The sequence below is a fragment of the Eublepharis macularius genome, chromosome 8, assembly GCF_028583425.1.
Source record: "Eublepharis macularius isolate TG4126 chromosome 8, MPM_Emac_v1.0, whole genome shotgun sequence".
NCBI lineage: Eukaryota > Metazoa > Chordata > Lepidosauria > Squamata > Eublepharidae > Eublepharis > Eublepharis macularius.
The window spans coordinates 141,843,643-141,869,532 of NC_072797.1; the positions used below are offsets into that span (position 1 = coordinate 141,843,643).

At 49.4% G+C, this 25,890-nt stretch overlaps 1 protein-coding gene across 1 annotated transcript in view; it reads left to right on the forward strand.

The window, feature by feature from the left end:
• Positions 1-2,318: 2,318 nt before the first annotated feature.
• Positions 2,319-25,890, forward strand: part of IGFBP7 (insulin like growth factor binding protein 7) — a 38,133-nt gene continuing 14,561 nt past the window's right edge. Inside the window, exons 1-2 of the mRNA XM_054987344.1 lie at positions 2,319-2,805; positions 18,547-18,656. Of these exons, the coding sequence (XP_054843319.1) occupies positions 2,355-2,805; positions 18,547-18,656 (561 nt within the window). The 5' untranslated portion in view covers positions 2,319-2,354. The remainder of the gene's footprint in view (positions 2,806-18,546; positions 18,657-25,890) is intronic.

Consider the following 25,890-nt stretch of genomic DNA (forward strand, 5'->3'; position numbering starts at 1 on the left):
GAGGCCTCCCCTGGTAACGGAGGTCAGAGGAGGCAGGCCAGAGAAATGGGGGGGGCATGCCCACCATCCCTGGCCAATGACATTTCTGGCACGACACCATTGGCTGGCAATGATGGCATGCATGCGTGTGCCCCCCTAAGCTCCTGCTACTCCCCCCCGCCTCCTGCCACTTGCCGGGGCGGACCTGGCATCCCTACACCCCCTACCCATTCCCCAAATTCCAGAGTGCTGCAGGATTGGGGCCCCATTCTAGGGAACACGGCAGTGAGGGAGGCCGATGTGCATTGACTGGGCAGGATTCCGGTGAGTAGAATCCAGGCGGGGTTTCAAGGAAAGCATTATTTTCTCGGCAGCAACAATACAAACGGTTCACTCCAGCACCCTTCATGTCGGACTACACAAGCACACTAATTCTTTACAAAAGGCTCCAGTCCAGTTGTTGTTTTTAAAGTTCTCAAGGCACAAAGCAAGATGGATGAAAATTGCTTTTATCTTGATGACCTTCCAAACGATAAAGACTTTTAAAAAGAATCTATTGTGCATTCAAGAAATTGGGCATACGACAAGTAGGCCAGGAAGGCTTGGTTACAACACCATCGGTTTGTTAATCAGAGAAAAGGGGAGTTGGGTTTGGTCATAACTCAGTCAAAGGTCTGATAAAATCCAGCTCAGAAAATGTAATCCATACTTTCCAGAAGAGCTGGAAAATGTTTCCCTTTGGGCTGGCAGCCAGGGGCCGGGATTACGTGGGCTGTGAGGCTGCTTTCATTGAGATGGGTGTGTTTGACTGCTGTTACCTGCTAAAGGAGGAATAAAAACTGAGACTCCCGGTGGGCCTGCACTCAGGTAAGGACGGGGGATCGCAGCCCAGAATCAGCCAGGATGGCTGCAGCTCTTCACCACAGCAAAGAACTGGCTTGACAAACCCTTAGGACTCAACCATATGTTAAGCTTTCTATCATAAAGACAGAAGGAGTGGTAAGCGGCAGTACTGCAGCCCAAGCTCTGCTCACGACCCGAGTTCGATCCTGGCGGGAGCCGAGTTCAGGTAGCCGGCTCAAGGTTGACTCAGCTTTCCATCCTGCCGAGGTCGGTAAAACGAGTACCCAGTTTCCTGGGGGTAAAGTGTAGATGGATGGGGAAGGCAACGGCAAACCACCCCGTAACAAAAAGTCTGCCAAGAAAACGTGGTAATGTGACGTCCCCCCCATGGGTCAGTAATGACTCGGTGCTTACACCTTTATCTTTGCCTATAATAAATTACTCTTTTTTCCCTTTTGCCACTATAGCCTTGAAAACGGCTTTATCAAGGAGACCAACACAGTGGCGAGAAAGGAAAACATTCACTTTTTCCTCCCTTGCCCTTTTCTTGACAGAAAACGCCACCTCCAGGACGCTTTTATGCCTGCTGCCGAAAAGAACATGGGGATCTACCTGGGTGAGATTAGCTCGAATCTGAGTGTGCTTGATGCCCAGGCGTCACTTTTCCGCCCACATCCCATCATCACACTCCTCTTTCCTCATCCCAGCCCTGCCGGAGAAGCGGTTTTGTGCGGGGCGGGGTTTCTGCCATTATAACAACACAACGACACCCTTCGACTTCTATCTTCTCCGTCCCCTCGCAGGAGAAACCCCGCTAACCTCTCGGGGCGCTTCCCGGCTCGCCGTGTGAACAGGCGGGCTGTCCTCGGCAGGGCAGAACATCGGCCAGGCGGGGGCGCTGCTGCGCCGCAGGAGTTGGCGGGCGACTCCAGCACGCGAGGCCGAGCCGAGCCGCCTCCGAAAGCGAGCCGCGCTCAGGGCGTGTGGAAGCCGCTCGGACGCGCCCGCAGCCCCGTTTCTCCACCGGCTCACTCAGCTGGCGGAAGCCACAAGCCGAGCCCCAAGAAGCGGGTCTCACAGCCCATAGGAGCCGGCCTGGCCCCTCGGGCGGGACACTGACGCCGGGCCGGCGAGGCGCTTTGGGGACCCTCGGAAGGCGCCGCGCCGTCAAGCCACAGCCTCTGAACTGCCCGGGGGAGGCAAGGCCCTCTGCGCGTGCTCACGGGCCCTTCCCACGGCTTAGGGCGGCGAGAGCAGATGCTGAGTGGCGGGGGGGGGGGCCTCGCTCTCGGTCCCTTGCACAAGCCCGCGCGGATAGCGACTGCGAGTCCCATCGGTGGCCGGGCGAAGTTGCTGCCCGTCGGGGCGCCCGCCCCACGCCCGCGCGGCCGCCCGCTGTCCCTTGGGGCGCGGCTGCCCGGAAGGCGGCGGCGGCGGGCGGGCGGGCCAAGGGGCGCGGGCTGGGCCGGGCCGGGGTGGGGTTTGGCGGCCGGGCGCTCGGCCTCGTCCCTCCCGCCGCAGCCTCCCGCGCCATGGCCGTGTTGCAGCTGCTCGTCCTGGGCTCGCTCTTGGCGTCGTGCTGGGCCTCGCCGGCCCCGCCGGAGGCCTCGGCCGGCTGCCCGCCCTGCGCGCCCGCCCGCTGCCCGCCGCTGCCGGCCCGGGGCTGCGCGCTGGGGCAGGTGCGCGACGGCTGCGGGTGCTGCGCGCAGTGCGCGCGGGGCGAGGGCGAGGCGTGCGGCGGCGGCGGCGCGGGCGGCGGCTGGGGGCGCTGCGCGGCCGGGCTGGAGTGCCGGCGGCGGCGGGCGGGCCCGGGCCAGGGCCAGGGCCAGGCGGGCGCCTGCGCCTGCAAGAGCCGCTACCCGGTGTGCGGCAGCGACGGCCTCACCTACCCCAGCGCCTGCCAGCTGCGCGCCGCCAGCCTGCGCGCCCAGAGCCGCGGCCAGCGCGCCGTCCAGCAGCGCAGCAAGGGGCCCTGCGAGCAAGGTAGGCGGCGCGGCGCCCGGGGGCCAGCCGAGGGGGGCCATGCGGGACGCCTCCGCTGAAGAGGACCGGGACGCGCGGGCGGCCAGAAGAGCCGGGCCTGGGCGGGCGGGGGCCCGAGGCCGCGCCCTGCCCCTCCGCTTCACAGCCCGGCCCGAGCGCCGCCCGCCGGGCGCCGGGCAGAGACCTCCGGGGGCAGCGCCCGGCAGGGTCGGCTCAGGCCCGCTGCCCGGGGTCGGGGGCTGGGGGGCGTTGAGGGACCCGCCGCTGACGCGCCTCTGCCCGGCCAGGGTGAAGCGGGGCGGGGCGGGGCGGGGCGGGGGGCTCGCCCGGCGTCGGTCTCCCTTCCTGCCCCTTACGACCCCGGCAGAAGCGTTTCCCTTGGCCTGGGGTTTTTATTTGAATGTTTTTAATCATTTAAATTTTAAATGATTTTAGAGCTCTTTTAATGGTCTTTTAAGTTGTTTCATGAAGATCGCGTTAGGCTGCTGCGTGTTTTTATGGCTTGATTAATAGCAGTAATTTTATGGGTTTTTCGAAATGATTTCATTGTGTTTGTTTTTACTTCGTGAGCTGCCCCCAAGCAGGCGTCGGAATTTTAAAATACCCCCAAATCCCAAAATCCTGCGTTGTGAGCCAACTTTCCTCCAAGAAGCTCAGGACTGCCTTCCGCCGCAATCCTAAGCGTGTATGCAAAGTAAACCCCATCGAGTTACTGGAGAAGAGGAAGAGGGGCTGCTTTTTAATAGCCAAAGAAGCTGAGAAAAAGGGCGCTGGTGGAGGGGGCTGTGGGCGGGGGAGCTGCTCATTTTCCTATCTTTTTCCCTGTTAAAATGGGCCTCCTACTCTACTTCTGTGTGATTGGTGCTGATCCAGGTTTAAGACAGTTTGGTTTGCTGCCTCCTTGTTCGAATTCAGAGCATTGGTGACAATAAACAGGTGATACCGGATAGAAAGTGCCAACAGTTTTCAAAGTTAAAATACCGGACTGTCTTCTCAGAGTGCTGCCAAGGGGCAGTGCTGGATGTCTCGCCACCCTCCGCTCTGGAGGGAAGGTCAGTGCCAGAACTGGAAATGCGTGATGAGGACAAACAGCCCCTCATTGACGGAAAGGTCCATGGATGCGATGCGTCTGATCTAATACGACTTCATATCCGCTTCTTTAAAGAAGCGCGTGAGCACAGGTGGAGGGGTGTGGCAGTCAGGTAAAGGGAGAGGAGTGGGACTTAAGAGCAACCCTTCCTGCCAGAGATCCCCCCCCCTTATACCTGGGATGCAAAGATATATACTGCCTCTGAACATGGAGGTTTAATTTAGTTGCTGCTGTGACTACTGACTATTGATAGACACGGGGGCCACTGGCCTTTTCTTTACTGAGAGCTACTTCTGAATAACGATGGTGGTGGTGGTGGTGACCCTGAGAGCAGGGGTGGGCAACTAACTTCCAAGGTTATAGAAAATGGATTAGACCAGCAGCCTCAACTCGTATTTCCCTTTGCTGCTTTTGAATTCTGTCCTGCTGCCCTATTTTTAAAGTGTCGAAACAGCTGATACTCTTCCCATGACTTGGCACTTGCGGCAGAAAGCAAGGAGCAGAGCGCTCTTTGTACCAGGCAGGGGTTCAGAATTGCTAAATTTGTAGAAGAGAAAAGTCTCCAAACGCTCTCGCAGGAATGCATGGCCTGGACTTAACTCGCATTATTTCCCTTGCTCTGAGGCACGTATTGCCCTATCACCGCTGCATGTTTATCTCTCTGCATGTATCGTCATGTCAGCCCTGAAGTCTGCCTCCCTGCCTTGCAGTTCCAGGACAGGCTGCAGAGCCTTTTTTAAAAAAGCAAACCAGTTCATTCAGGAGGCTGGCTTCATCCCATTTTAAATATTTGGGATTTTTACTGAGCAATCCTACACCGAGTTAATCCAGTCCGCAAAGATCTGCCCTTTTGGGGCCACCTCCGTGTCTTTGCCGTGACTTGATTTTTATGCAAGTTTTCCTCTGTATTGTCGAAGGCTTTCACGGCCGGAGAACGATGGTTGTTGTGGGTTTTCCGGGCTGTATTGCCGTGGTGTTGGCATTGTAGTTCCTGATGTTTCACCAGCAGCTGTGGCTGGCATCTTCAGAGGTGTAGCACCGAAAGACAGAGATCTCTCAGTGTCACAGATTGTTTTTCTCTGTTTTTGTGATGTTTTTTTTCATATGCAAGCTGTTAACTTTTTGCACCCTTGTGGTTTTCCATCTGAAATGCAGTATTTTGAAGAACTCTCAGATTTGGTTTTTCGTCCAGGCAGCACCCCTTGCGCAATCAAGGAGGTGTCACTAAGGGTAGTGAAGGGGAAAGAGGAGGTATTAAGGTCACCCTCAGATCTGAATGGTCGTAGCAGTGTTTTTATAGTTAGCTGAGATGAAATGGAGAAGGGAGTCCCTTGTGGGGAGGATAAATGGGGTATAAATGGTTTATATTTATTTTATAAATATTCATAAACATAAAATTTAAAAATCTTCTCCAAGGGTTAATGGGGCAGGTGGAAACAAGGAGTAAGGGGCTTCTCAACTGTTCCTCCCCCTGCATGCACACACAATACAGTTCTGCTGCAGGGCCAGTGTGGTATAGGGGTCGGGGCGCTAGACTTAGATCTGGGTGGCACGGGTTCAGATCTCCACTCTGCCATGGAGGTTCGCTGCGTGACCCTGGGCCAGTCGTTCCAAAGATGAAACCGTAAAGAAAGGACCGCGGATGCTGCCCGGAGCTCCTTGAAGGGAGGGGAGGAAAGAAGAGCACTGAAGACATAACGGAGTCATTGAAATCAGCGGTCTGAGAATGAAGCGACGCGGCCTTGGCTTGCCCTGCCCTGGTGGTTATCCCATTTAAGGCCGCCTGCCCGGCATCAACGGGCGCTCCTGCCTTCACCGCTGTGGCTCTCGCTGACGGGAACAGGCTCTCTGAGGGGGTGGGAAGGATCCCACCTTCAGAAATCTTTCGGAAGCTCTGCAAGGCCATTTTATTCATCAGGGCTTTCAATGGGGTGTCGGTTGCCAGCATTGAGGGGGGAGGGGGTTGTTTGGGGTTTTATTGTTCTTAGTAGGTTTTTAAAAATCTGGAATCATAATCTTCCCTGAGCCACAACGGAAAGGCGGAACATAAATATTTTAGTAAACAAGTGAGTTTACCACGGCTCCCCGTTAGGGCTCCTTCCGTCTAGCCCTCTGTACATGACCCGTCCATGCACTGACTGGGTGTGTCGTGGTGGAAAGCGGGCAGGAACAGGCCGGCCCCGACTTCTTCCCAGTGTGATGATCACTGCGCCCCCCCGCCCCCCCCCCCCGTGCAGAGGCCGTGTCTGCCCCGCCCGCCTGTGACCTGGAGGGCTCCGAGGAAGGCCGTGCAGAGCCAGCGGGGCAGGGAGGGCCTGGCGCTGCAGGGGCACCTGCTGACTGTGCCCCGGCCAGCTGCTGGTAGGAGGGCAGGAGGAAGCCTGTGCATTCCTACCAAGTTCAGCGGAGCGTCTTGGAGTGTGCATTTGGCATGAGGACTCTGCCTCTGAGGGGAGGAAGGTGGCGCCTGGCTTGAGGTGTCCACAGTATTGCAGAATATTTCTGCCAGTTGCATTTGGGGGAAATGTTCCTCTTGGCTTTATAAAATGCGAGTCAGTGTGCAGTTAATACATCTAGATAGGAATCTGAGGCTGCCAGCATCTTTGTCACGCAGAGCATTCATAATTCTTGAAAACGAAGTTTAAGCCTTCCAAAGTGTAACAGAATCAAATCAAAGGTTTCCTAATTATTTTGTAATGCTTATGCATCCATGGCTAAGGAACAAAGACATCAAAGGAAGCGGGGGAGGACTGCACAGACTTGAGAGAGGCTTTAAGGTTTTGGACTAAAGGTCCCTGATGGGCCACGGAGGATGTTGGCGCAGTCCGAGAAGAGAGCCCCTTCTCTTGGTGCCCTTGAACCCCTTGGCCCAGTACGGGATTTCCTGCTGGGACTGGGAATGCTGTAATTCCAGGCAAGAGTAAACCTGACTGCACGGGACCCTTTTGAATGTCAGAAAAAGTTCAAAGGCTACTTGAAAACTGAGGACATGGCTGAGAAAATGAGCTTTCAGTGTTCATACGGAAGCCACTTGTGTTTTAAATATTTATACAAAAGGTCAGAACGATTTCCTTTTCTGAAGAGAAAACAGGCCCATGGATTGGAAGGGAGAGTATTTCAATTTTACTACCATCCGTCTCTTTCCAGCATCTGTCTTTCCAGCATCTGTCCCGTTGCTGGGCTGCTACGGAACAGGTTACGTGACAAAGAACTCTGGACCATGGGCCTCTCACTTAGTTGCTCCAAATACCTGTGACCAGGGCTTTTTTTCTGGGGAAAGAGGTGGTGGAACTCAGTGGGTTGCCGTCGGAGAAAATGGTCACATGGCTAGTGGCCCCGCCCCCTGATCTCCAGACAGAGGGGAGTTTAGATTGCCCTCCATGCCCCAATCTCAACTCCCCTCTGTCTGGAGATCAGGGGGCGGGGCCACCAGCCATGTGACCATTTTCAAGCAGTTCCGGAACTCCATTCCCCCCCCCCCGTTCCCCCTGAAAAAAAGCCCTGCCTGTAAGCATGGCTTTTTAAATTGATCCACAAAGAATCCGGTATCCTGAGGAAGAAAAGCGAGGTCCCATTAAAGCAACGTTGGCGGCTGTAAGAAATTGTAGGGGGGAAATAAATGGGGAACCCCCCCCCCCAAATGCAATAGGACTGCTGAATTCTGGGCCTAAATGAGCAGCTTCCAGCAGACCCAACCCTGAATTTCTGCAATCGGGGATTGGCACAATTGTTCTGTAGTTCTGAGTTCGAGGGCTAAGCAAGCAGGAATGTTTTCATCTAGTCCTGAACAGAGCAGCACTGTGTATTGGGGAGGTTGTTGACCCCTTTCTTACGCTGAACTGGAAAACGGGGGGGGGGGGGGGCTTCCTCACTTTGTACCACCCTTTTCCCTATTTTCATACTTGCTCCCTTCACAGATGAAAAGCTCCTTGCCAAATGAGGCTACTGTTGGTTCCCAGGGCTTTAGCCGCATTTCCTAGTTCCTTATTTGCAGATCCAACCGCAGATATTGATGATACTTAAAAGGCTTTGCAGACCGCTAGAATCGTATACGGAGCCAGATGGAGAAGTGGCGAGCTGTAACCTTTTTAAAGGCCTCCCCCACTCCCTGCTCTGTAATGCTATTAACTCCTTGTCACCAGGGGTTTCAGTCCCAGTAAGCCCTTTTAAATGTGAGTTAGTTTCACATGTTTTCGGGAAAGTATGTGCCTGACCTTTGCTGAATCAGGATTTTGGAATTAGACCCACTTTCCAGATGAATTCGGAGCTAAGATTGCATTGCCCATTCTTTTCCTCATTTAATCTTTGTTGTGTTTTCCTTCTGATTAATGACTTGGCATTTTAAAAGGAAAGCATTTAAAAGGCTTTTTTTTTAAAGGAAGTAAGAAAAAAAGAAATTCTGTCTCAGTTCAGCAACCTAGCCGATCTTGTTTTCACAAAGGCAGTTTTTGTTATGAATAAAGAGCATGCACGCACACAAACACATAGCATGCTCTTGCTGGCCCTTCCCTCCAACAGCGCGCTACAAGTGAGTGTTGTGTTATACAACCTGCCATGTTCCACAGTGCAATTTAACAATAATAGGGCCCTGCACGTTAATCTGGGTGCTTGTGTTGTCCGTGGCTCACATGATAGCGGCATGCTCTTGCAATAGGTGGGTGTGAGTCTGGAACAAAAATTATGGAAAGTTCCCATGGATCTGCTGTAGAATAAGTAAGCAAAATAAGCCTGTTTTTGCTGGGAATGTTCTCTGTCTTCAGATAATTTGCCAGGTTTTTTGTTACTACTCCCCCTGAGAATCAGCCGCAGAGCTCTTGGAGGGAGAGAATCTCCAAGAAAGCCTGGCGCGATTGTCTTCTACCCCTGCTGATGACTTCGAGTTGGGTCTTTTTTGTTTCCTTGATGAGGCACTGTTTTCACTGGGATGTGTCTGGTTGCAGAATCACATTTTGGGATGCAGGCATATCCTTTTAATTTGAATAGGATATCATTTGAGCTTCATTAGCTTTTCACCAGTTTAGATTTGCATTTAAAAATTGGCACACTAGCAGGGCTTTTTTTCAGCGGGATCTCCCAGGATCTGAGATCCGGCACCTCTGAATAAAGATCACATGACTGGTGGTCCCACCCCCAGTGCCCAGAGACCTGTGGGCCATCTGCCCGGGTGGAGCTTTTCCCAGGCCGCCGTGTGTTTCTGGTGGCACGCATGCGCTTTGCATGCACACATGATAATAGAGAGATTCACCACCTCTTTTCCCAGAAAAAAAGCCCTGCACAGTAGAAATTTCTTCTAACAAAAGAGTCTGCAAGCGTTCTCCATTTCACGAACTGTTGGACACGATTGTTTCCCCTTGACTCTTTACCCCCCCCCCCACACAGTATTTCTTCCGTTTCCTGGATTAGTCATGTGGGTGATCCCGTCCAATCGGATCATCTGATGTGATGGCGATCTCTGAGGGAAGGGCAAGTGAGGGCATTAATAAATGTTTGTGGAAAGGGTGCCAAAATCACCGTAAATTATGTTTCTTAATATTTTAAAAAATGAAAATAATAACAACAACAACATTCGATTTATGTCCCACCCTTCAGGACGACGTAACACCCACTCAGAGCGGTTTACAAAGTATGTCATTATTATCCCCACAACAAAACACCCTGTGAGGTGGGTGGGGCTGAGAGAGCTCTGGGAGAGCTGTGACTTAACCCAAGGTCACCCAGCTGGCTTCAAGTGGAGGAGTGGGGAATCGAACCCAGTTCTCCAGATTAGAGTCCCGCCCTCTTAACCAATACACCAAACTGGCAATACAAAGTAAATAGTTGGTGCTCAGTGTTGCTTTTTGCTATTAGTTCCCAGTTGTAAGAATTCAGAATTTATTTGAAGAATCTGCTTTTTGCTCTAATAGCAAAATTAACCATCCGGGCCTAACTTCATATAATGAAATGAGTCATCTGAGAAGAAGGAATGCAGTGGTTATTGTCTGCTCATTGGGTTGGCACAAATCCCAGTGGTTAAAGAAAATGAGTGGACTTTTGCGTTCCCACAGACACTGCAGGGAACTGTGGGGAATGGCCCCTGTGATCTTTGTACGTTTTTAAGACGCAGCGGGATCCAGCGAGAGTTTCTGTCCTGTGGCCTGTAGGCTGCAGCGTCTTCCCTGTCCCTTCCCAGAGCCAGCGTGGAGTAGTGGTTAGAGCGTTAGACTAGGACCTGAGAGGCCTGGGTTTGAATCTCCACTCGGCCGTGGAAGCTTGTCAGGGGGTCTCCGGTCGTACTCCGCAAGGCCTCTGTGTACTGTTTTGCAAGGCCCGTTTGGTTCTGTGTGACTCTGATGCTAGAAGCTGTGCGCTGCCTGGAATGGGACCGCCTGCGGTTCTCTCTTTCTCGGTCTGCCGTTTGCCTTTCCGCTGGGAAGGCCTTGAAGTTACGTACGCATCATCTCTGCTGGGTTCTGCTGTTCATCTATTCAGCTTTGCTATCTGTTCCCTGAAGGGGGGTGGGGCTGGGCTTGGAATCCTGTATACGTTTTGTGCTTGTAGAGAAAGGCCAGTCCTGCCAAGGAGTGTGATAGCGTATGAACGAGTAGCTTATCAATAAAATCCTTTAACTCATGCAGTTCCTGGACTCATGCAGTGAAGTCTTTGAGAGTTACTTGGTGGGACCTCACAAAGCTCACTGGGTGACCTTGGGCCAGTCACACCCTCTCCGCCTAACCTACATCACAGGGTTGTTTGAGGATAAAATGGAGGAGAGGAGAACGTAGTGAGCCGCTTTAGGTCCCCCCTGTTGGGGAGAAAGTCGGGGTATAAATAAGTAAATAAATACACAAAAATGAATAGCAGTTTCACATAGGAAACTTTCTGTGTCTGCTTTTGGAGTGAGAAATAATTTCTACCTCCTATGATGAATTTGGTATCTATTTTCCAAGAAATGAATGGAATCTCCCCATCCGTGCATCCCACCTCTAGCTCCTTAGAGCAGGAGTCCCCAAACTTTTTGAGACTGCAGGCACCTTTGGAATCCTGGCAGAGGGTGGTGGGCCAACCACAAAATGGCGGCCACAGGAGGTGGAGCCAACCACAACATTTCACCGAGTGAGGCCATGCATAACTCTTAATAGTATCTTGTCAACATTTCAGGCAGAAGCCCTGCTTATTGGGATGCTTTTTAAAATGAACATTCTTTCAAATACAGTTTACCTTGAGTCATACAGTGAGGTTTAGTGTGTTCTAGCAGCTTCCTCTAAAGCAATTTCTTTAAAGCTGCACAGCTGATCAGATTTCCAGTGGCGAATGAGAAGCTCTGTTGGGCAAAAGCCACACCTGGTCCCGTCCACTTTCTAAAAACACACGGGAAAGGCGTCGGGAAAGGAAGGGCACTATGGCGCTCACAGGCACCACGTTGGACACCCCTGCCTTGGAGGGAGGGTGGGATATAAATGGGATGGATCTTAATCTTTTGTCGTTAGGCACATCTCACCTCAGACAATAGAAAACGTTGGACATAAACCCACTAGGTATTCGTAGGACAGTTGACAGTATCCCTCTCCTTCCTGTGAGGACTGCAGAGCTGGAATTTGGTGTTCCTTGACTTGCTTTCACTAGTGCTGTCCAATACGGACGAAGCCAGTTCCAAGATGGATCCTGGCTTGTGAAGGCCGTGTGAGAAAACAAGCATAGGCGGCCAGATTCACAGAGCCCTCGTCACCGGGACCAGAACGTCTCTGTTTTTGTTTCCTGTGTCCCACAACAGAGATGTCTGCGTTGCGGCACAGTGCTGCCTTTCACAGCAGGCCTTTAAGCACAACGCAACAGGATGCAAAGGCTCCACGAACATCCTGTCGATTTTTGGATTGTCTCATAGACACAAACTATAATTGGCATTTCCTGTCCCATAAAACTACCCAAAGTGCTTTTTGACACATGGAAAAATAGCCCCAAGGAACAACGTTTGTATAATTTTGATGAAGTATCTGTGTTGGTAACTCATCGCTTGCTTCAAAGTAGATCCATATATTTTCCATATATGAGGAAAATACATTTTTTTTTAAATACATTTTATTGCAAGAAAGAACTTCTCAGGATTCAGGACGCTGAGTTTCCTTCTTCTCCACTAATTAGATTATTTTCTATCAAAAGAAAAGCAAGAATGAAACAAAACAAGAACGGTAACCTTCTGATAATAGTATTCCGTTCTGAAATGAAGAAGCCCACTTTTCAGCGTATGCCATGTCTGTTTACAGAGTTCCATTCATCTTCAGTCCTCTCTGTATAACAGGGCAACACTGATGCAGATTTTTAAATATGAAGGGAAGGGATGCGTGCCTAGAGAGGAAAAGGAAAGCCAGAAAGATCGGACGAGAATCAGGGCGGCCGAGCAGGTGTGGTCAAAACATGCTAAAGCAGGGTTCCAGATTTTTTCCAAATATTTGTGAAGCTTGTCGTCTTTTTGTAAGCGATCTGCTTTTCAGAAGCCAAATATACCATTTTTATGAGCGAGACTGGGTTTTTGAGGGGTCCTTGACTTCCCAAGCATGCAGATGCTTGGCAACTGATAACAGCAAGCCAGTGTCAAGCTTGCAGAGAGCTTGGCTCTTGGACTATAGCTAACGGTCAGGATCATCACGAGTTCCCGCTGTCCTTAGACCATGACGCAACTGATTTGCTCAGCCACGTGTAATGTAAGTTTCCCAGGACCCAACAGGTCTGGAAGTGCCACATGGGGGAGAAGAGACTTCCTTTTGCCACATCGCCAGCAATTTGAATGAGGGGGCGAGGGGTGGGATTGGCTGTGCAGTGCAAGGAAGTAGTGGCCGCTCGATATATGGGCTCCTGAGGAGCGCCACTTGGGCACTGGCTGAAATACTTTCCTCCTGCAGGAGGAACACCTTCCCCCGACGTGAGCAGCTGTTCTGAACATCTGGCGGCAGGGGAAGGCTCCTAACCCTCCCCTTTAATCATTGCACCAAGACAGAAATGTTGGTAGGTGACAATACGGGTGCTTTTCTCACCTGTGGACGTGACTGGCACTCTCTGTTTCATCCCATTGAAGCTTAATGAACCCACGAAGCTGCCTTACGTCTTGTCTACTCAGACGGGCAGCAGCTCTCCAAGCTCTCGGGCGGAGGCTTTCCCATTTCCTGACCTGATCCCGCTAACGGGAGATGCCGGAGACTGAACCTGCGGCCTTCTGTGTGCAAAGCAGATGCCCTGCCGCTGAGCCAGGGACCCTCCTCAGCACATTGCTGTGTTGAGACGAATTGTTTCTTTTCCTTTTCTCAACTTACCAGGAATTAAAAATAGGCACAAGTTTGCTTTGTAACACCAATGCCCGTCTCTGGAATTTAGGGAGAATTAATCCAGCATGTATTTGCAGGTCAGAAGTTCCAGTGGGCTTACTAAGCAAAAGGCCTCACGCTACACTTGGTCCTTCTTCAGCAAATTTTCCATCTCAAACTGTGTGCAGAATCTCTGTATCAGCAGCTGGACTGCTATTGACAGGGGGGAAGAGAAGGTTCCGCGACCTCAAGGGAGAAAGAGACCTCAGAATCATTTATATCCGGAGAATGTCTCCATTTCCCAGATGCTGGTTCTTGGGATCTGAATATCCCAGAGGGTCCAATCGGATCAGCATTCCTTTCTGCCTTGGGAAAGGTTTCCCCCGACCTGTCAAAGAAACAGAGTCTAGTAGTCTTGCAAGCTTTTAAAAGAATATCTCAATCCTGAAAGCCTTTCTGAAGGTGCAAAAAGTTGCATCTAAGTTAACCGTTACCGAAGAGTGTTGGAGAGCAGGCTGTCTCCATACGTGCTTTCCCAGCATTTGTTAGAATCTTGTGAGGGGGGGGGGGCAGGTCATCAAATTGCAGAAAAAAATATGAAAAAGCAAAGCCAATCTGGTGCAATAGTTTCTTAATAGACAATTCCCAATTGCCGCTGCATTGTGATGATCTCCACGAGGGGAGTTTCTTTGATGCTTAGGCACAGGTGGCATCTGGTAAGGCACATAAATAGGAGTCATGTCGCTACAAGTGACGCCTGACACAGGTTGGACACTTGTCAGCTTCCCTCAAGTTTTGATGGGAAATGTAGGCACATCCTGGTTTTACAGGTTGGCTCCCCATTACAGCTGCAAGACCAGGACGCCTACATTTCCCATCAAAACTTGAGGGAAGCTGACAAGTGTCCAACCTGTGTAGGATGTCACTTGTAGCTTAGCGCTTAGATTTTCGTAACACACTGAAATTGTCTTGGACCAGCCCTGCTGGCAGGGTCTGGCAGTGTTTCAGATCAAGTATGAGATTCCCTTCCTGGTGTGAGGACAGTTTGACCAAGCCCATGCCAATGCCAGGCGGCTGAATGTACAACAGAGGCTTTTAAAAAGGGACAGAAAATTCCCGACTTGCTTCACGTTGTGCAGTCGGGTGATTGCTAGAGGCCCCAGGGCTGGCGGTGCTTTCTCAAGGGAAGGGGAAGCCGTGGCTGGCTGGAGCCTGAAGGTCCGTCTCTTCCCATGGCAATTACGCACCCTCAGGGACACGCTTCCTTTCCAGTGCTGAAGTAATGGAACAAAGGGTCACAGCCTATTCAGCTTGAGCTTCCCAAAGAAAGACACTTGAAATTCTAGCCCAAGATCGGGACTGCCGCAGAAGGCTGCGTGAAATTCGGGAGCAGCACATTGGCTCTAAGGGACATGCTGCTTCTTAAGGCTTGAAATATATTATCGGCAGCCCGGTAGCCTACGTTGTGGAGAGACCCCCTTTCCCAGGCAGAGCGTTGAAAATCAAAGCCAAATTTCCCCTGCTTGAAAATGTCTCTCATTCATTAATTCTTCTGCATGGGTGGAAACCGCCGCCCCCACCCCGCCCCGCCCCCCATGCGCTCCAGTTGCTCGTGCCGAGGCAGATTTGGATCTCAGTCAGTGCTTGCAACAGGGAGCAGCTGTTTCTCGTTCACCCCAGGCCACTGCTTGGACGAAGTGGACACTTTGGGAGGGGCACGCAATGGATTTTTTTACCAGAGCACAACAAGAGGTGTGGATATTGTCACACACTAGCCCTGTTCACAAGTTACCGTGAACACACACACAAGCCATGTACATGGTCTATTTGATTTTTCTTTTTATGCCTGTTGAGTAATTCTCATGTTTAATGCCTGTTCAGCAGTATTCATCATGGAAAGCCCGTGTTTATCCGGCGATTAGTCCCCAGTTTCGTTTAGAAAATAAAACATGCAATGGCTCTTTTTACATACCGGTGTACACATGCGCACAGCACTGTAACATATGAACAGGGCCAGCATGTGGCTGAGCCGTTGCTCTAAGAAGGTGCCCCTCAACTGCCTTCGTTCACCGGAGGGTGGGCGGTCGACTCACCAGGACTCTCTTGCCCTTGAGGTGAAGGTTCTCTGTGGATCAAGGCAATTCGTTTTTCTTGAATTTTACTGCCGAAAATACTTCACTTGGAAGGAAGGACAAGTGAGATGCAGTCTGGGAAACAGAGCTGAGTAAAAGCAGTAGTTGGGAATCAACTCAAGAACTTTTTTTTTTTAATTCAAGAAACGTCTCTGTGGTGAAGAGCTGAAGCTATGTCGCCATCCCCTCCCACCCCACCCCAGTTGCACTGCAGAACTTCCTGGAATGAATTGCTAGGGCTGAAAAGCAGGAAAATCACACAGTAACGGAATTACCTTTAAAGATTGGCTTTCTTTCAATACACACCACCATGTGAAAAGAGGAGTGGTTGGTGGATATTGTTGGTGTGCCTAATAAGTGCATATTCTGGAATGAGACAGAAGAAAATGGGCCCCCCTCTCCCCCCTCCCTCTTCCTGACTGTAGATTACTTTGCATTCCATTCCAGGAGGTGTTCTCTCTCTCTCTCACACACACACACTTACACTCTGAGAATTTGCACATTCCTGGTCATTCCTTAAAGAGAACATTGTGGTTTTGCAAAGTAAGAGACATTGTGTCAGCTGCCCTTCATACAACTCCTTGGCTGGGATCCAAAGTTCCCAAGGGTCGACGCTTCCACCTGTGTGGGGCTGCCCGCTTCTCCCCTCCCTCTTGATTAAGGCTCCTCCCCCCCCCACACACACACTTTGTTACATGCCATTCCAGAGGGGGCCCCGAGGGCCCATTTTTCAAGATGTACAAGAGGCTGGAGCAGAAAAGTGGATAGGAGCCCCACTGTATGTATGGAATTCAGAGAAGTCTTCAGGGCGTGTGCAGAGTGCTGCTGTATGGACAGGGAGAGGTTGGGGGCGGTTTTGATTTCACGAGGGGGAGCCCCAGGGTCACTGTGACAGATACAGTTAGAACTGAAAGAGCCCCCCCTTAGGGAAGGGATGCCCTCCTGGGGGGAAGGCCTGGTGTGCGGGCATTGTACTGGCCGGCCAGTGTGACTTCCAGCTTAAACCAGAAGTGACAAGGGGCAGTCTAGCACACTGCAAGGACTCTATGGTAAAGCCAGAGCATTTTAGCAAAATACCAGAGCTCCCCAGCAATGTGCTGACACTTCTGGGTGCTCACTGGCCATATCAGCACAGCTAAGTCTGCTTGTTGCCGGGGGTGGGGGGGGGCACCTGGCAACCCTATCTTGGGGTATACTCAAGGCGTTGGGACTGCTTTGCGTCATTTCTTTTTTTACATTCCCTCTTGAGTGGGAGACGCCTTCCAGGCCATGTGATGAGGTACCTCTGAAAGTCTGCTTAGTTTTTCAAACAGGTTGAGGGCCGCTGCTGTTGAGACCCGAAAACTCAAAGCCAGCTTGAGCACATGGATCTAGTTTTATGGGTCCTTAGTTTCAACCATAGAAAAACTTGGCAGGTGTTATTTTCAGTTTAACTGTATTATATATAATTTGTTTATGTATTTATTCAAATATATTTATATCCTGCTGTTCCTGTTGGCTCAAGGCAGTTTTTACAAATCATAATTAAAATATTACAGTTAAAATCAAATGAAGCCACAAATACCTCCCCCCCCGCCCCCGCCCCCCCCCCCCCCGCCCAAGATGCCTGCTGCTTGAACTCCATCAAAAGTCTCAGCAAACAAGCAAGCTTTGCAATGCCGCCTGAGTATTTTATTTATTTATTATTTTATTTGACTTACACTCCGCCCTTCCCACAAGCAGGCTCAGGGTAACTTCCAAGAGAGTATATACAATTAAAACGTCTTAAGAGATCTTAAAATCTCCAGCAAGGTTGCCAACAACCTGGAGAAAAAATGTCTTGCCCTTTAACAGAAGTTTAATGTGCGAAAATGAGTGGTTGAAACGTTCCATGGCACAGTGGTAAAGTAACATTACCCAGTAAATAACATCTCATTAAACCTCTTTTGAAGGGGCAGGACTATTTTCCCACATTGGTGGCAATTCTATTGAGGGGGCTCCTCTCATATTTTCAGGCCCATTCCAAACTGGGGGAGCCGTAGTGGAAAAGGTCCAGGATCTGGTCAAAACCAGGTGGATCACTCTGAGCAGTCAACAAGGGGCAGCCTGAAGAGACCACACTTGCAGTGCAGGAACATCGCATCGTTCAACCTCCAGTTTCAACAGTCCGTGCAACAGATTCTCTGACTTCCCAGCTTTCACTTTTAACAAGTCAGATTCTAGCCCCTTCCCTTGCAGAGATAGAAGGGAAAGGGCATATCTCCATAATGGAATGGACTAGAGAGTTACTGTTTTTAAAAAATGAAAGCTGGGAATTCAGAGAATCTGTTGCATGGATTGTTCCAGTGGTAGGTCAATATAATGCTATGAAAAATTACTATTTTAAAAAAGAAAACAAAATCAGGAGGGAGGGAGGGAACGATGCAAAACCGAACTCTTCAAAAAGGCTTTTTGCTCAGATGGGAGGGGGCTGCATTGTAGGGAGGGGGTCTCAGGTGCTTCACTAACAAGTTGGGGATCATAGACTTCATCACCATTTTTGCCTCGTATATTATCTGCTGCTTTAAATATGTACTCCTATGTACAACCAGCGCTCCGTGTTGTCTAATGTTAGTCCTAGAAATGATTTATGTTTTGCTTCAGTATCTCTACTCTGTCTGGGATCCTTGCTAATGCTATGTCTTTAAACTTGTCTATGTTTACCTTATGGTATTGTATTGAAATGTACTTACTTGATACTGATTGTATTAACCTCATACTGTGTAATCCACCTTGAGTCTCAGTGAGAAAGGTGGAATATAAATGATGTAAATAAATTTAAAAAATAAATAAAGTGGAGGGAGGAGTGGTTTGATGATGATGGTTTAGTCATTGAAAAGTGGGTTGGAGGTGGGTGGATGGGGTGGGACAAGCAAAACCAGCATAAACATCATGCACAAGGGGAAAAAATAGACGCAAAATCAGATTCCAAAAAAAGATCAGGGTAAAAGTGATCTCAAAAGAACGGGAAGAAAATGGGGGTGCAGGGCCAAAAAAGCCCAAAGTAAAAACAAAGCAGGGGGGAATGCATGTAGAAATCAGGGGATAAATCAAAGCAGTGTGGGGCCAGAACCAACGGGGGGGAAAGTGCAGAAATCCCTAAAAAGGCGGGAGAGCCCATGAAGCAGACGCCTGTGAGAGAAGGCGCTCTGGGCCACTCTGCTGCTGCTAAAAGGACGTCATGTTTGTTGCCTGATCACCCAAAGGGATTCTTCCATGTTTCTAGGACCGTCCATTGTGACACCTCCTAAAGACATCTGGAACGTGAGTGGGGCGCAGATTTACCTGAGCTGTGAGGTCATCGGAGTCCCAACCCCAGTCCTGACCTGGAACAAGGTGAGTGGTTTTGGGGGCAGATTTCAAAAGCCATCTGCCTAGAGTAGGGGGTCCCCATCTTGTGGGCACCTGCAGGCCTTTTGGGAATTTGAGCGGCGTTACTAAACGGCTACCCAGGGGCTGCGGCTGGGGCCCGTCACCAAACATTGGGACAACTCCTAAAATGTTCGAGCTTCCTCCTCTCGCGGGGGGGGGGGGGGCATTGCTTCCGAACGAGCGCTCCCTGCAGAGGCAAAGAAATGCCTCCTGAGCCCTTCTGTAGTACCAAGAAGAACGGGATCTGAGCTATTTGCTTTCTTCAAACAGAGGTTGCTTTCTGCCTTCCATTAATAGAGGTTTTTAAGGCTAGATGCATTACCAAGACAAGGGATTATTTCTCTAGCTAGTTGTCTGTCTGTCTGTCTTTCTAGTGAATTTTTATCCCACCTTTCCTCCAAGGAGCCCAGGGTAATACTTGTGGTGCTCCTCTCCCCCATTTCGTCTTCTCAACAATGCTGTGAGCAGGTGAGGCTGAGAAAGGGGGACTGGCCCAGGGTCTCCCAGGCAGACCCTCCTGGCAGAAGGATGATTTGAACGTGAGTCTCCCAGAGCCTAATCCAACACTGACCCCTCTGCTGTATGGAGTGAAGGACTTTGCCCTGCCCCTTGCCTCAGGATACAGAGCGGGATGCACGACTGAGACAGAGGGATGGAGAGGACGGGGGTGTGTGTGTGTGCATCCCACCCTCCTGCTCTGCTGGGGTAGATTGATCTGTAGATGGCCACTCTCGGGAGCTTCCTTCCTTCTGCCTTCTCACTCGCACACATGCACTCCTCGCACACATGCTTTCTCTCCCATCTTGCAACCATGGAGGACACAGGACTTGCTTCCTGCATCCGCCAGCATCCTTGCTTAGATAGACTAGACCAGACTCTGTCTCCTCTCTTGTTTTCTTTACTTAAGTAAACAGGCTCCTTGTGAGTTTGTCATCTCAGCAGCAGGCCGTCCCACACCTAGCTGTGCTAACTGAGCTGATCTGCTAACATATATCTTACCAGCAAATGGCTGTAACACACCGGCCTGGTTGCCAACCTCCAAGTGGGTCCTAGAGATCTTCCCGGATTACAACTGATCTTCAGACTACAGAGTTCTGTTCCCTTGAAGAAAATGGCTGCTTCGGATCATAGACTCTGTGGCATTTTGCCCTGTTGTGGTCTCCCCAGATTCCACCCCCAAACATCCAGGGATTTCCCCTGCCAGGAGTTGGCAACCCTACCAGTCTTCCAGCTGACAGGCCGTGACCCAGATCTCCCCGGGTTTTTTTTTCTCCCGATTCATTCAAGATCCTTCGGCTTTTAACTCGAGACTCACACAGAAGCCCGGAAGCACACTGGCCAGGTGCCACGTCGAGGTCCTCTTCTGCAAACTCCATTGAACTGAATGGGGACTGTGCTAGAGCACCACTCCGTTCTCCTGCACCAGCGTCTGTTCATTTCAACGGAACTCCGTCAGGCTGAAAAACATAATGGTGGATTGCACCCTGGCAGCAGCCCGGTTTTATGCCGGGTATAGGCTATTAGCATAGACTGAGGAGAAAGAGAAATCAGGCAGCTGTAAAAGTAATTTTTGAGCAATTACTCACTGCAAGAGCATATCATAACAATTGCAAGCGAGGAAAGGATCAAACAAGATGGTGGGGGGGGGTGCGTGGAACTGAGCGTATTGCCGTGCCAAACACTCACTCGGGGCTTGAAAGGGGCTAACTGTGCTGACTAGAAGTTCTTAAACACCATCAGCAGCAAGATGAGAAGCAACAGGATCGGGTAGTGCTGCGCGTCAGTGTGAGAGAAGAAACTTCCCCTTGCTTTCCCGTTCCCTTTTCCCAGTCAGTTTTTCTACAAGTTCTGACCGTCTTTCCCTCCAGCTCTAGCAAACAAGCTCCATTGCACTTTACCGTATTAGGCCTTGGCGGGGAGAGGAATGTATGAGCGCAAGTGGATTTGGGAGGCTTTGAAAACATCTTAAATACACAAGCTCTAGGCATCTTCCCCTGTTCTCTTGTGTGGGGGGAAGGGAGGAGGAGGAGGAGGAGCAGGAGGAGGAAAAGTTTTACGTCGCCCTCGTTTCTGCCGGAGAGGCTTGGAATCTAAGGGTGGAAACACACGTTATGAAGTCCCTAGGGATGCTCAAGTGGTCCCCATTTTTCGTGTTCCCCCCTCCCACTTTCCATACACTCGCTTGCAAGTCACACTACAGTTTATATCAGTTCCTCCTCAACTCCATTCATTGAAATGCAGATCTTGACACTTTCTCACACTGTAAAGAAATGCAGATTGGCAAATCAGAGGGCCCTACAGTGCTTGTTCTCGCAGTGAAAACAGAGCTGAATTGGCGCTTTGCCCCTTGGAATCACTTGCAGTGGCAGTCGCGTCAAGGGAGCTCCCGAGAGAGCGCCATTCATGTGCGCCGAGTGCAACAGCCTGCACGTGAACTGAGGACTACACATACGGTCCTGCACTTGAGCATGCCTAAGTTGCCTCTTGGGAAATCCCTGGGTACTAATTGATGCCCAGCCTTTTTGGTTTCTGCTGCGAGCTCCTTGGAAGATGCTTCTTCTCCCATCCTTGGCCCCTGAGCCAGAGTGTGGGGACAATAATTCCAAGGGTACGAGAAGGATTCCATGGCTGCAGGAAGCAGGTCTGTTAAAGGTAACCAGGGCATTCTGAGTGTCAACTTTTTGGCAAGGGGGCCTAAATGTCAGCATTTTTAACATGCTGCAGAAGGATCTGTTGACTTGGTTCAGACGTTACAGACAAACTGGAGCTGGCCTGCAGAAGGCAGACTTCCTTAACTTTCAGGCTTGTAGGTGCCTGTTCTCCTCTCCTGGCCTGATGTCCTGAGACTGAAGATGGAATCCAGTGTGTTGTAATGCTCCAAGCCTGGCAAAGAACCAGGTTTGTGTCGCTTCCAAACCAACTGTGGTTTGTTTGTGAGGTCTGAACTAAGTCGCTGTCCCGTGCAACAACTTCATTCTGTTAGACCTTATAGCGGGGTGATGAGGGTCACTTGCTGTCTCAGCCTCGGAGAAAATATATCAAATGACGTGGGAGGTTCCACATTTATTGCCTGAGCTCTCGTACTTCACTCAGGGCCTTTCCTCAGCAGTAATGGGAAGGAGGTATGTGAGGCTGGGGCCTGAACATTGTTTGAATAGCCCACTGTAAAGCACGGCCTATCTGCTCCTTCCTAGGGGAAGCCCATAGTGTAGAGTTTCCCCGGGGTGGTGCCCTTGGGTGCCAGGGCACCCACCAATACTCCCCTGGCACCTACAAAGCTTTCAAAAATTGGGCAGGCCCGTTGTAAGGCAGGACTTTTTACTGACTGCCCTTGTTCGAATGAAACAGTTTACCGTGGGTGCAGTAGCAGCAGCAGCCACTAGAAGATCAGGAGTAATACTCACCAGGTCCCCTGGAGCCCAACCCGGGGGGATGGGGAAGGGGGTTGTGGAGTGTGTGTGCAGTGGGGGCCTTCCCTTCTTTGTCGTGCCAGGAATGATGTCAAGGCAGCGAGGAAGAGCTCCGGAGCATGCTCCTGTGTGCTTCGGAGCTCCTGGGCCCGTTCCCCACACTTCCCACCCTGCTCCAGCAGGAGTGGTGGCGGGGGCGGAGGATGGAAGGTGGGAGCAGGCTGGTAACCCTAGTAAGCATCCAGGCTTGAGTTTCCATTCCCCCTTCAAGCTTTTCTTCCTGTTATTCCCCATTCTCTTTCTCCTTTCCTTCCCCCAGGTTTTCCTTCATTTTATTTTCTTTTTCTTCTGCATTTCTTTTGCAAAGGGATGAGGGAGATACTGTGTTTGTTTCTGCCTCTGTCTGGTGGCAGCCATTTGAGGTTTGGCTCTGCCGCCTCCTGTGGCAGCCATTTTGTGGTGGCAGTCGCTGCCTTCTCTTAACATTCCAAAGGTCCCTGCAGGGTCCAAAAGGTTGGGGGCCTCTGCCGTAGTGAATCAGTGGCCAGGCTCCAAAGCCCTTAGGTTGTGAAATGGTGGCGCTGCCCTATACCGAGTCAGACCACGGATTCGTCTCGCTCAGGAGTGTCTCATTAGAGCAACTCTCCAGGATCTCAAGCAGAGAAGAGTCTGCTCCCGGAGATTGCTTAACAGGAAAAGTCAGGGGCTGAACTAGGCTTACCAACCTCCAGGCAGGGCCTGGAGATCTCCTGGAATCATAACTCATCTCCAGTTGCCCTGGAGAAAATGTCTGCTCGGGAAGATGGACTGCACGTGTCAGTCCTTGACAAGTAAATCCCCAAGTTCTCCACAGCAATCACACAGGTGCTTTGGTTGAAGTAATTTTTATTAGAGATCCGTCAGGTTCAAGGTGCTCAGACAGTAGAATTGGCAGGAGTGACGTGTTGAGGGAAAGCAGGGTTAGGTATAGGGCAATGTCCCACCCCCAGGTGAGAAGTCCGTTGAAATGAACGCCAGAGACAAAAAATATCACAATTTAGGCTACATCGACAGGGTAAGCATGAAATCATCCCCGCTCCCAGGAGAAGCCTCGTTTGCGTTAGGTGCAGCCGGTCTCAAGGCCGATCGCTTCAAAAGGGAAAGTCTTCTGCTTCTCCGGGAGAGTGTTCAACTTCAAAGCAGAAATAACACACGGAACGTCCAGACAAGAGGCATTGAAGGGTACTCAGAATTCTCCCTAGTGCCAGAGGATTCATAGGCCACACACAACATACCCAGGGCATGTATAGCAGACAGGCATGCATGACAGCATGGCATTGTGCCCCACTGAGGTCCCTCCCTTCCCAGGCTTCACCTCCAGTTTCCCATCCTGGAGCCGGCAACCCCAGACTGACCCTGAGGCGTGCCAAGCAGTTGCCCCGTCACGGAGGCCCTGGCCACCTCCAGGGTCATGTAAGCAAACTGTGCAAGCCATAATTTTTTCCCTTTAAACTCCTTTTTTTTTTAATAAAATTTTTATTGGAATTAGAATAATATAATTTCACATTACAATCAATTCCCGTTTCCCAATTTCTAACCCCCTCCCTTTCCCCCCTTTTCTTTTGACTTCCAACAGTTTTCCAACCCTTTGTCCCTTTTCTATTACTCATTTTAAATTCATCTATCTAACAAACATATACTTTCCCTTTGATCTAAGCAATAATTCTTTAACTATTTTTAATACTCTATACCTTATCTTTGAGTCCCTTCTTCCATATTAGACAAACAATTTGTCCCTTTTTAACATAATTTCATAGTTTTCTGGTTTCAAATATTTCTATAAGCCATATACCATATAAACCATATAACCCATGCATTTATATAAGTCAACCAATTTAACTTATATTCCGTATATTGCTTTGTATAGCTATCCTCAAAAGTTATCAATCAATTTGATCCATATATTTCTTCAGGTAGGCTCATTCAGTTTAACATGTTACACGTTTATACCAGAAACAATGTTAATTAGTCGGTCCCTATAGTTAATTATTTTCTATCCATTTTCTATATATTTTCCTATATATAACACTCTAACAAAATAGCTGCTTAGACATTTTCATTTCTCTTTCTACCCTCCGGTAAAGTCACCCCCCTCTACATTTTATCATATTTCAGTAGTTCTCAAACTGCCACAGTTCTCTTCCCACCTCCCATTTCTTCAACACATATTGCTTCAGCTTCTCCCAGTCTGTGTTAAACTGTCCTGAGTCCAGATTTCTCAGTTTTCTTGTCATTTTGTCCATTTCGGCCATATACAGCAATTTGTAAGTCCAGTCCTCAATAGTTGGCACTTCTTGTACTTTCCATTTTTGCGCATACAAAAGTCTGGCCGCTGCTGTCATGTAAAATAACAATGTCCTATATTGGGCTGGAATGTTCTCCATTCCCAAGTTCAACAGCAGGAGTTCTGGGTTCTTATTAATTTGAAATTGTAAAATCTCACTTATTACTTTTATTATTTCTCCCCAGTACTGCCTGGCTACCTCACACGTCCACCACATATGGTACAAAGAGCCCTCGTGTTTTTTACATTTCCAGCATTTATTAGAAGTATTCAGATTCCCTAGCGCAATCTTCTTTGGTGTCATGTACCAACGATAGATCATTTTGTAAATGTTCTCTTTAATATTAGTACACGTTGTAATCTTCATTGCGTTTTTCCACAAGTGTTCCCATGCCTCCATTGTTATTTCTTTATTAAAATTTATGGCCCACTTCACCATTTGTACTTTAACTATTTCATCTTCAGTATACCATTTCAACAATACTTGGTATACCTTGGAAATTTCCTTCTTATCCTCTTTTAAAAGTGTCTGCTCTAGTTCCGAATTCTCTGTTCTTATGCCTCCCCTTGCACAATCCGAATTGTAGAGATCTCTGATCTGCCTATACTGGAACCAATCATAGTTGGGTGATAACTCGTCCTGTGTCTTTATTTTAAGTTTGGAAGATTCTATTTGGGTTATCTCCTTATATGTTAAACACTGTTGCTCAGTATAGACAGCTCTCGGATCTATTACTTCATACGGAACTACCCACATGGGGGTTCCTTCTTGTAGGAAGTCTCTATACTTCTTCCAGGTTGCATATAGGCTTTTCCGTATATAATGATGTAGGAACATAGAGTTCACTTTTACTTTGTCATACCATAGGTATGCATGCTATCCGAATATTTTTTTATATCCCTCTAGGGCCAATAATTTCTTATTCTTCAACGTCATCCAATCTTTCAGCCACACTAGGCAAATTGCGTCATAGTAAAGTCTTAGATTGGGCAGTTGCATTCCGCCTCTTTGCTTTGCATCTTGTAAAACTTTCATTTTCACTCGAGGCTTCTTGCCTGCCCAAACAAAGTCTGATATTTTCCTCTGCCATTTTTCAAATTGCTTAGAGTCTCGGATAATTGGTATTGTCTGTAACAAAAACATTACTCTTGGTAACACATTCATCTTAACTGCTGCAATCCTTCCCAACCATGACAAATTCAATCTATTCCATTTGATCAAATCTTGCTCAATCTGAGTCCATAATTTTTCATAGTTGTTTTTGAATAGATCTATATTCTTTGCAGTCAGTTCAATTCCCAAATATTTCACCTTGGTTGTTACTTCACAGTCCGTTATTTCCATTAACAGTTGTTGTTTTTGCTTCGTCATATTTTTACATAATATCTTTGACTTCTTTTTGTTAATATAAAACCCTGCCAAATCTCCGAACTCTTTGATCTTCTCTATCACTTTTGGCATATT